General features: G+C 43.8%; 1 protein-coding gene across 1 annotated transcript in view; it reads left to right on the top strand.

The window, feature by feature from the left end:
• The first annotated feature begins 3,154 nt into the window (after window positions 1-3,154).
• Window positions 3,155-11,664, top strand: part of tmeff2b (transmembrane protein with EGF-like and two follistatin-like domains 2b) — a 67,981-nt gene continuing 59,471 nt past the window's right edge. Inside the window, 1 exon segment of the mRNA XM_042081112.1 lies at window positions 3,155-3,791. Coding sequence (XP_041937046.1) covers window positions 3,614-3,791 — 178 coding nt within the window. The 5' untranslated portion in view covers window positions 3,155-3,613.

Genomic DNA, 11,664 nt, shown 5'->3' on the forward strand with positions numbered 1-11,664 from the left:
ATTTTCCTAAACCAAGAAGACTTCAGGACTCTGGCACTTCTTATGAATAAAATAAAATAAATAAATCCTTCAGCAATCCTAATTTTTCAAAATTGCCTCAACACAACAAATGCCTGGATGTGACAGTCAGCAAACAGCACATGAGTAAGCAGTGATTCAAAGTCACTCAAATCTGACCAAAAATAATTGCACTGCATTCGCCATGCCGATGCAGCTGCCAAGCCGACTCCCAACATTGTGAAGGAGCTGCATATTTCTGCCTGGCTGGGATGTCACTCTTATTGTCAGTGGGGCTAATTGGATTAGGTGGGAATTGGGCTGGTTTGCTGGCATACGGGGGCATGACAGCTACAGCATGAGGCTGAAGGACTAGAGTCCCTCAGTCCTGTCCTGTCACCATGCACTCAAGAGAGCAGAGGATAGGACAAGGTGCTTGTGCTTGATAAATACACACACACACACACACACACACACATTGACACAAAGACACTCTACACACACACACACACACACACACACACAAACCACTTACCCGCCTGCACAAACATACATCATGACTGAGACTTGTATGTAGGACAGATCTACAGAGAGGGCAGTCATGGGAAAAGAGGAGGTGCAGATAGAGGAGGAGGTGCATATATAGGACCAGTGAAGAGGAGAGGAGGAGGTGCAGATAGCGGAGCAATGAAGAGAAGAGGGGGAGATGAGGAGGTGCAGCTAGAAGAGCATTGAAGAGGAGAAGAGGAGGTGCAGATAGAGGAGCAGTGAAGAGAAGAGGAGGAGGTGCAGCTAGAGGAGCAGTGAAGAGGAGAAGGTGCAGATAGAGGAGCAGTTAAAAGAAGAGGAGGAGAAGAGGAGGTGCAGATAGATGGCCAGTGAAAAGGAGAGGAGGAGGTGTAGATAGACGGGCAGTGAAGAGAAGAGGAGGAAGCGCAAAAAGTAGACGAAGTCGGAGAGGAAGAGGAGGCACAGACAGAAGAGAAACAGGGAGAGGAAGAGGAGATGCAGATAGAGGAGAAACAGGAAGAGGAGGAGGCACAGAGGAGGAAGCGGGCGAGGAAGAGCAGATAGAGGAGAAACAGGGAGAGGAGGAGGAGATGCAGATAAAGGAGAAACAGGAGATGCAGATTAGAGGAGAAACATTTGAGTATTCATCCAAAGGAAGCCTGGGTGTTGCACTTACATCACTGCAGTATTGAGATTAAACAAAGAGGAGAGGAGGGATGTGAAGCAAGAGAGGAGAAGAGGAATAAAGAGCTGAAGGAGGAGGGAGAGTACAGGGGGAAGAGAGAGAGGTAGAGTAAGAGAGATGGAAGAGGAGGAGAGGGGAGGAGAGGGAGGAAGAGTTGGGGAGAGATACTGGCAGCCCAGCAGGCTGAGAGGAGGGAGAAACCCATTTTCCCACAGTGAAAAAGCATAGATAAGTCAGAGCTGTGATCCTTCCCCAAATCCGCTTGATCTTCAATGCACTGGGGTCAGGGGTCCCCTGACTCCAGGCTCCACCAGGCTAAAACACGCTAATTCTCCCGAGCTCTGGCGTCTCGCCGTTAACCTTCTCCTAGTCAACTGCTTTACCTCAGGGCATTTGCAAATTGTCTCTTGACCAATGCTGTTCATTTTAAGCTATTTAGAAGTTGTTCTATTTGTGAAAGTGAATTTTCAGCTTTGTCCTAAAGCTAACCATTTCCCTAGTTCTTTGTGATGTGTGTGTGTGTGTGTGTGGGGGGGGGGGGGTTATGGGGTGTGTTGGGCAGGGGGTTGCTCCATCTGGTAAATAAGGTGCTATTTGACTGGACTGAACCGGACAAAGGTTAAAAATCACAAAAAAAATCATTAGAGAGGAGTTAATCATTAGAGAGGATTAAATCGTCAACACAGGCAGTTGGACAAATGGGGCTTGTTGCTAGTGTGCGTAGTCATGGATTATGAGTAAGAGAAAGGCAGACACACATACACACACACACACACACACACACACCATCTCTAATGGCACTCCTGTTCAAAACTGTGTCAGTGTTGACATACATCCTTACCCTCTGCCTCATCACAGTGAATTCCCTTGTTCTGAACTGAAGTCACTCTCTGGGTCACTCCACTGCTAAACTGTCTCATGACAAAGACTTCTACTGAGCTGTTGTCTCCCTGCTTTTCCCCTCTAGTTGTTTCACTACTCAGTTCAACCGGTTCTTCTTCAATATGCAAATTGTGTTTCTGTTTTAGCATGTTGGTTCATCAAATTTGTTGTCCCCAAACTGCCCTTCAGTGTGCGTAATTTTTAATGATTTTTTTTGTGATTTTTAACCTTTGTCCGGTTCAGTCCAGTCAAATAGCACCTTATTTACCAGATGGAGCAACCCCCTGCCCAACACACCCCATAACCCCCCCCCCCCACACACACACACACACACACATGCACACACACATAATTAATATACATTTTTAATTACTACTATTTCATTTATTCTTCAAAGCTGGCTCTTGAGCACAAGAAATGTCATTACTGATAAATCATTTTATCAGTATATGACAATAAACTTGAACTTGAACTGATTTCTGTCGTGTATCTTCAATGCCCCCCTCCGATTGTATTATGACACCCTGTGCTGGTGCACGCGACTCAAGAGCACAGAAAAGCCTCTGTTCTGTGCAGGGCACAAAGACCATTCATGCGGGCAGCCTCCAAAAGGGGATATTGCTGATTACACATGCACGTGTGCATAATAAGAGTTGTCAAAACCTCTGACATTGACACTAAATTAATTTCCTTGCTAGTAATGCTATCACAGGGAGGCGTTATTACATTCACGACTCGACCTTGAAGTATAACTTGACGCAACTCGGTGGTTTTCAATCTTCAATCCATGAAGATAGAATTAAATTATGTAAAAGTTATATCTATAACATTGGACTGAGATGTCCTCCCTGACTGACTTTTCTGCACTGTCTCATATGTAAATGTGTGTGTATACGTCCACGGTTCTACAGACCGTGTTGCATGCACGTCTTCCAAATGTAGGCTATCCTATCCTCAAATGATCACTCATCGAAGTGGTACATCCGACCCCGGAATTAAGCATCCTCGATCTGAATCCACCTTCAGCCAATGGGCGCTGAACATTCACAAAGCGCCACCCCACCTTCTCTCGGAACTGCTCTGTCACTTGAACACACAGTGCCGCGGCACGCGCCGAGCCATTCTACCAGTACGGAGACAGTGGAAATGGAACAAATTCAGACAAACACACGTCTGTTTTCATTCTCCTAGTGTTCACACTTAGACAGGCTGGTCAACTGGGACGCAACAAATTAGTGACGGGATTTATATGAGCATTCAAAACAGTTGTGGTTTCTTTTACGCACTGGGTCTAAGTAAGGAAAATCCGACAGTTGTTCATCTGATTGCTGCGCCCGGACAGATCAGAGCCAACCCTACTGTTCTGAGCGCAACTGCACATACATGGGGCTCGCTGCATTGTTCGGAAGATGGTTCTCTCTTCACAGTTGAGGTATTCGCCGTCAGCCGCCGCGGTCTTGAGAGAAACGGAGTTCCCGGTGGATGCCTACGCTCTCCGCCCGCGTCGCCCGTGCTGTCGGGGAAAGCCGTTGAACTGAGATGGCAGTAGCAGCGGTTTGTCCGGATCAAAGACGCCTGCAGTCTTGCCACCGAACTTGGGGGGAGGGAGTTTTGATTGCGGTGTTGTGTCTCCTAACCGTCTTACCTGTCAGACAACTTTGTGCTTTCCCTTCCTCCCTCAGCGATTGTCAAACACCCACTGGATGGAATTGCTCCGGTAAGAGTACTTTTCCTCCTTAAGATCTTAACGTTACCTTCAGCGCCCAGGGCTGTGTTGCAGGTTTGGCTGATGTTCTAGTGACAATGACATCTGGAATTTCATCATACTTGCCTCAAAGTAATGTTTGCCAGACCTCAGACTAATCAAGCTTTTCAAGTTCCCAGAAACCAAACATGACTAAAGACAATGTCTTTGGTTTGTTTTGAAGTAAATGTCAAGGTTTTATATATGCTCATAAGTATATATGTAGTTAATATTAAATATGTTGGTGATTGTACACAAGAACAATGCATGTATGCATTACCTGTGTGTATCTCTTGTGGGGTCGCCGGATCTCGGTGTCCTCGAGTCAGCTCCAATTTTATTGTAGGCCTACAGACGGAGATATGACCAAAAAGGCCTTTTGTCTTTTGTGTTACAATGATGAAGACATGATGCTATCGATCTATCTCCAATGTGTGTGTTTTCCGCTCTCTCCACGTGTGTGTGTGCGCGCGCGTGCGTGCGTGCTTGAAAAGGTAGAATCCTTCGGCATGTGCCTGATTATTTCTTTGCTATCTCCTTTGGATCGACTGCTTTGATTGCCGCTGTTATTGATAAGTCACTTCATATCAGGCTGAGATTTATGTTAGCGTCCATGTGATTGCAAACCGCCGAGTGAATCTCACCTAGTTTGAGAAGAAGCGCTCCACCGACCTTACATTACACTGTAAACCCCCATAGGATTGCGCTGTCTGCCACCCATGTGCAATACATCACGATATCCCATGTAATCCAAATTTCAATAATACATTATTGAATAATAATAGTAAAGGGCAATGTAGGCACATTATGCCGTCAGGGTGGAGGTGTTGAATATTTTATGCAACTGAAATTAATGCCCCATTGTACATTGTATGGCTTGTTTAATTTGAATGCAGTTTGTGAAGCCTATTCTTTGGCAGTGTGATTAACGGCCCGATAGAGCTGTCTGTCCTTAATTTTATCGGTTCCTCCTAAAACATTGTTGCCCTTATCATCCCTGGTCGTTAAACCACTGGCCGGAGCGAGGGACAGGGCAATTTCTCCTGATAGAGGACAGGCTCACACCGCTCATGCGGAGGTCCGTTGACCTTTAGATTACGGCCTCAACAAGTGAAAAAAAAAAAAAAAAAAAAGTGAGGTGGTCCGCCCGCAGCTTGGTCACTTTAGATCTCAGAGTAAATCTCATCTCTAGTAAAAAAAAAAAAAAATGTGTGTGTGTGTGTGTGTGTGTGTGTGTAGCCTACAAATATGATGAGAAATTGATGATTACTGATTATTTGCGTTTGTTTTTCAACTTGTCAAATATATATATATATATATATAACTTATATTTTTGAATGACATTTTCTCCCTTTCATTTGTTAGTTTTTTTGTATGTATAAAAAATATGTTAGCCTACAGTTCTCACTTTTCCTAACTCCAACAAAGTTCAAATGATGGTGATTAAATAAAACATGATGGTTGACCTTCTGATGTTCACATTTATTCCTTATATTTCACAACCATGGAATATGGTTAATGAAGATTTAGAAGGCAATGTAGGCCTGCATGGTAAAATATTCCAAATACTGACTGAAATGATAAGTGTTTTCTCTCTGTCATTCATATGTATTATGATATTAGATGAGAGAGAGAGAGAGATGACTTCTTTCTCTTTCTGGTCAGTTCCCTGTGTTTTATTTGATTTGCTTGACAGTATCTCAGCAACAACAGCAGCATCAGATTAGATAGAGGTTGTTGATTTAATCCCTCAAACGAAATCGCTGCACTTCACGTCTCTCCGCTTTGGAAAACAGGGTCTGTTGTGTTGTTGCGGCAGCAGCATCTCAGCAGAGCAGCCATCAAAGTGTTGCAGACTGGCTTTTCTTATCTCCCCCATTAGACAACACATCTGCTCTGCTCTGCTCTGCTCATGGAGTGCTGTTGCTCAACATAGTGTGTGAACGAGGTCCACTTAGTCCCACGCCTGCACTGAATGAAAACTCGCAAAACAGAACATGTTGTTTATCTCTGTAGGGCACGGCAGGAGTAGTTTTTGTAAATTTCATGATGTGTACAGTATGTGTCCTTGGGTATTTAGTATTTACAGCCCATTTGTGTGTGTGTGTGTGTGTGTGTGTGTGTGTGTGTGTGTGTGTGTGTGTGTGAGAGGGTGTATTGGGTTTATAATGGCTATCAACCAGTATTGAAACCTCTGGTATTTTTTTTGTTTCACATTTTCTATATGTTGCAGCCTTATGCTAACATATTATTTTTTTCTCTCATCAATCAATACTCAGTACCCCATAATAAAAAGGAAAACAGTTTTTGAGAAATCACATTTAGATTTCAAACCCACTCGGTACTTCAGTTGTAGCACCTCTCTGCAGCGACTATTGACGGGAGTCGTCTTGGGCATGATGCAGCAAGCATGGCATGCCTGGATTTGGGGATTTTCTGCTATTCTTCGCACCGTCAGTAGACAGCCATTTTCAGGTCCATCCAGAGATGTCTGATTGGGTTCAAGTCAGGGCTCTGGCTTGGCCACTCAAGGATGTTCCCAGAGTGGGCCCTGAGCCACTCTTGCATTGTCTTGGCTGTGTGGTCAGGGTCACTGTCCTATTGGAAGGGGAACCATCACCACAGTCTGAGGTCCTGGCAGACTGTTGTGTTATTCAGTTAGGAGAGGGTTATGTCTGTCCCCTCTGCCTTATAGCCCAGGAGTGCTGGAGATGATGTTTGTCCCTCTGGAAGTCTCTCCCATCTCCACACAGGATCTCTGGAGCTCAGCCAAAGTGACCATCGGACCTGGTCACCGGTTTTTACCAAGGACGTTATCCTCTTATTGCTCAGTTAAGAGAGCATGACATACATCCAGTCACACACATACAAACACAAACTCCACCCGACCCTGACACACACTCATCCTACTGAGAAGGTTTCTTTCACTGACAAAATGAGCTTCAGGGCTTTAGCGATGAAAACCTGCATACATGGCGACATTTCCCTGAGAGGTGCTTTCATCTTGGATTTTATCCATCTATGGTTTTTATCCATAGCTGCTGATGCAGGAATGGATCTGTCTCAGAGAGTTGCTCACTATCAGAAGTCGAATGAGAATGAGAAACCCCAAGGCTCTATCTGTTCACCACAGGGAGGATTTCTCATGAATACATTTTGCAGTTCTATTTCAAATATTCTGCTATGAAACTGTCATTTCCCTTTGGGGAATCATTAAGTACTCTATCTATCTATCTATCTATCTATCTATCTATCTATCTATCTATCTACTTTTGGGTGGAGAAGTATTCGGTGGAACATTGAGCTCTAAGCAGGAGCAGCGCTGGCAGTATGCTGTGCTTCAGCCTCTCTGTAATCCAAGATGTTTGAGCATATTGGCACACACTGTGAACAGAGGAGCCAGCGCATCCGTGCGGGCAAGCAGGCAAGCAAGCAGGCAGGCGGGCAGAGGAACCGTAGAACCATGGCACCCTACTTTTAAGTTTCCAAAGGGGTGGTTCTTTGTTTTCCCTGTCCACCCCTTCCCTTCCCTAGCCTTGTTTACCAACCTTTTGATTAAGTTATTGGAACCATAATCAGATAAAGCGCTGGAGGGCTCCTAGTGTGTGCGTGCCGGTCGAGTTGGAAACGAGAAGATGATCTGAGCCGCTCTCCCTCCATCTCGCTAGATTGGGTTTCGCCTGTAAAACCGTACGCACTGTATCCTCAGGCAGAGATGATGGCTTGCCAGCACAGCTGACATCCATTCCCCCCCCCCCCCCCCACACACACACACACACGCACACACTCACACTCACACAAAGCTCACTGACTACACTTCACACTCAGCAACACACAAACACAAACACACACACACACACACACACACACACACACACACCACACCACACACAGATTGATCAGGTTATAGAACAGGCTGAGCACAGGTTTTGAAAATGGCTGCCATTCTAGAATCCCACGCCGGCTGACCATGAGCTGCACCCACGGGAGGCTGTAGATACCTAGGAGGCTTTAATATTAAAGTGGCTAGCGATCTGACTTTGAGAAAAGGTGCACAGAGCAAACAGTCAGTTATCTGACACTCACCCTAAGGGTCCAGACCCATAAAGTATGTTGTCGAGGAAGAGCAGGGCCCTTTTAAAAATGCATGATGGCAGATGTTTCTTTTATTTATTTAGCACGTTTTTATTCCCATTGTCAAACGACAGCCAGAACACTGAGACAAAGAGCCAGGGCGGTTTCCTTTAAGCAATTCAGCCCTATCCACATGAACAAGTCCCCTTTCTCCTCCACTTTTCCCATGTTTTTTATTTTATCCACATCTCCCTATGGTGTCCATACACATCTGTTCATTATTAAAACACAGATAGCAGACTGGAGCACACTGATTAAAATTGCAGTCTTTACTAGTGCAAACAAAATCAACTTGACGTTTCAACACCACTTTGTCCTCGTCAGAGTCGAAGATTGTTTTTGACCGCTGTGAAGCACCTGATTGTGCAGCTGGACAAATGCAGATTGTCTCATTCACTATACTCTATACTTGTTCTTTCCTCTCTTTCTCTTTCCAGCATGATTTTAAAAAAAAAAAGAAAAAAAAAACATCCTGGCACATTGGCCTTAGATGCCTATCACTAGATTACCATCAGTGTTTTCACGGCTTGTTTGAAGAACACTTCGTGTTGAATCTGGCCTCTGCTTGCATGACTGAATCATGGGAATCAGTGCCAATTACTGTGGTGGTGATTCAAAACCGGCAGTGTGCTTTTTTCACACACAGAGCATGTGGCTGAGCATAATTTAATTTAATCAAAGTGATTTGTGAGTTAATTAAGGTCTGGGCTTACACCTGAACGACCAACTTGCCAGTAGCTGGGTATCTGTCCAACCCATTTGCACGTTATGACACTTGTGAGAATTCATCTAAAGTTAAAAACGAGTCTGTGCGTGCACATTTCCATTAGTCTTAACAGAAGTAATCATGGATACACTCTTTATCATGGGAGGTGTTGTGGGAAGCTGGGCTATCAAAACTTGAGGTTGTTCATGGCAACTGTAACAGAAACAACACAAGTCATGTTGATGCAAATAAACCCGTTTTCATCAATCCCTTGTTACCATTAACCTACTTGAATTAGGAATTTATTATAATGATTTAGTACAGAAATTCCTCCAGTGAAATTGCCTCCAGAAGTAACATCCACATTGATGTGTTCCTATAACCTTGTCTGACTTAACCTTGTTGGTAAAGTAAAGAGCTGTTGGCAGCAAAGGACATGCTAGTTCAAGGTCATGTATGAGATGGTTCAAGGTCACGTATGAGATGGTTCAAGGTCATGTATGAGATGAGTGGTTACACCCAGATGAGCATAAACACTGGGCATCTTGTTACACAGCAGCTGAATATTTCAGTGTGACTCTTCCAAAAGCTAAACCCTCAAGTTAATTTCCCTGAGCAATACTTTCTAACTCCTTAAAATTTAAAAATCAAATGTAGTTTTAAAAAGAAATGGGTTGAATTACTGTAGGCAAATTGATGTTAATCTTGCATTGGCCTGTAGTGTTTACTTTGTCTTTTTTTCTGTTCACATCCTCCTAATCCCCCTAATGTTATTTATCATCAGAGCCATTTATTAAAGCAGACAAACTTGACAGTAAAACAAAGTTAAATTTGTATTGCGCCAGGCACATTGGTGTAATAACACACTGGGTAAGCCTTCCCCAACAACAACCTCTTACTTCGCCCTACAAACGTATGTGTTGTATGAAACAAACAAACAAACAAACAAACAAACAAACACAAAGACAGAAGTGCAGAGCGATCGGCTGAAGTGTGTTTGCGGCACGGTGTGCCAGGTGACATTGCGGCAGTGCATATGGAGCTGGAGCAGGCAGGTCTCCCCAGAGCTCAGCTCCCGACTGCCTGCTGCCTCCACAGTGCTGGGGAGTACTAGCATGGCTGCTAGATCGTATACCGCTCTCTCACTTTCCCTCCAAAATGGGAAGCTGCAAGAGTAGCTACAGTAGATTGTACTGCTTCTTTGTTCCTTATCCTTTGTCTCCAAATTTTTGTATTTTTTCTTAGACTTTTCTAAGACTGCATACACACACAAGTAGGCATACACATACCACACAAGCACCACACACACACACACACACACACACACACACACACATACATACATACATACACAAACACACATACAAACACAAACACAAAAACACACACACACACACACACACACACACACACAATCACCCACGCTCTCGCTGCCTCGTCCTTCAGAGGACCGTCACGTTCCCTCCTCCATCTCATCTATTTTTGACAAAGGAACTAAAAACCACTTGCTTCTTCTTGCGAGATTGATGATGAGTATAAATACACCCGTAATGGCGTTGCTATTTCTGCCGACCCATCTGTTTCACGGGGACTCTCATGCTGAACTGTGTGCTGCCATGCCACCGCCGTGCCACCGCCACCAGCCTGCCTCAGTGCCTGTCTCTCGCCACGTGTGCGCCAATTGCGGTGGCACCAAAGCCAAACTCTTATTAAAGTCCAGTACAGCCCTCTCTGACCAAACGAGAGTGAGAGTTTGCGTTATTAAAAGTAACAGCGTATTAGCTGGCATATGGAAACGTACACTATGCCACTACAACAGGGAATTGTGTGAACTTGAGGCATCCAATTATTTTTGGTTTGTTTTGGAGCTTTTTCTGGCCTTATTGACAGGACAGAGAACAGACAGGAAGTAAGTGGGAGAGAGAGAGTGGGACTGGGTTTGGTAAATGTAGTATATAGTATATGATAGTCTTTGTAGATCTGTGCTCAGGTGTCCTTATAGAACCCATCACTGTCAATGCATGAGTCCTTGAACTGGCTTGCCCACAAGTCCAGAAGGCAACTCCATTGGTCAACACTTTTTTTCAAATGCATTCATTCCAATTTCCCTTCATATTTGAAAGAACTTTTAATCCCTTTTAGTTCTCAATACAGCCTACGACACATGGACCATTTGTTTCTAGTTACACCTAGAATCAGCAAAGAAATTGGTCGTCGTGCATTTAAATTTAAAGCTCCATCAGATTGGAACAACCTTCCTTCGTCACTTAGGTCAATAACTTCTTTTCATATCTTCAGATCATCTTTAACTACAAATTTTCTTACATCCTGCTCCTGTTTCTGATCTGCCTTACCTTTTCTCTCTAGGACTTATTCTACTCATGCTTTCCTTTTGTCTACTGTACTGTATATGTGTGTATCTGTGTACAAATGTTGTGTGTATTTGTATATGTATATGCGAGTGTATTTGTGTACAAATATGTACTGTATACCTTACTTGTGCATGCAAGCAAATGTATTCATATGGGTGTGCAGTACTGTATGCTTATGTGTACGCTTTGGTCAAGAAGTGTCTGCTAAATGTAATGTAATGTAATGTAATGTGTACAATTCCACCTCTATTTTTCGCAGAGGGATTCTTTGATGGTATCCCGTTTGTGTAATACTGGCTGGTGGGGGCGGGGATGGGGCGGTAGTTTTGAGGAGCATGAGTGTGTGTGAGTGTGTGTGTGTCCTTGTGTTTATGTGTTTGGATTTATGTTTAGTACTTACTCTTTATTATCTTTGTACTGTTTGTCATTATTGTAAGGACCCCCTCGAAAATGAGATGGTACATCTCAAGGGGCTATCCTTGAAATAAAGAATAAAGAATAAAGAATAAAGAATAAAGAATAAAGAATTATTCCCTTATCAGTTTAAGGATAAGGGGTTCAAGTGCAAGTTCAAGGTCAGCTCAGCACTGTAAAGTGCCTTAACACATATGTATATACTATGGCACTATATGAA

The sequence above is a fragment of the Alosa sapidissima genome, chromosome 23 (assembly GCF_018492685.1).
Source record: "Alosa sapidissima isolate fAloSap1 chromosome 23, fAloSap1.pri, whole genome shotgun sequence".
NCBI lineage: Eukaryota > Metazoa > Chordata > Actinopteri > Clupeiformes > Clupeidae > Alosa > Alosa sapidissima.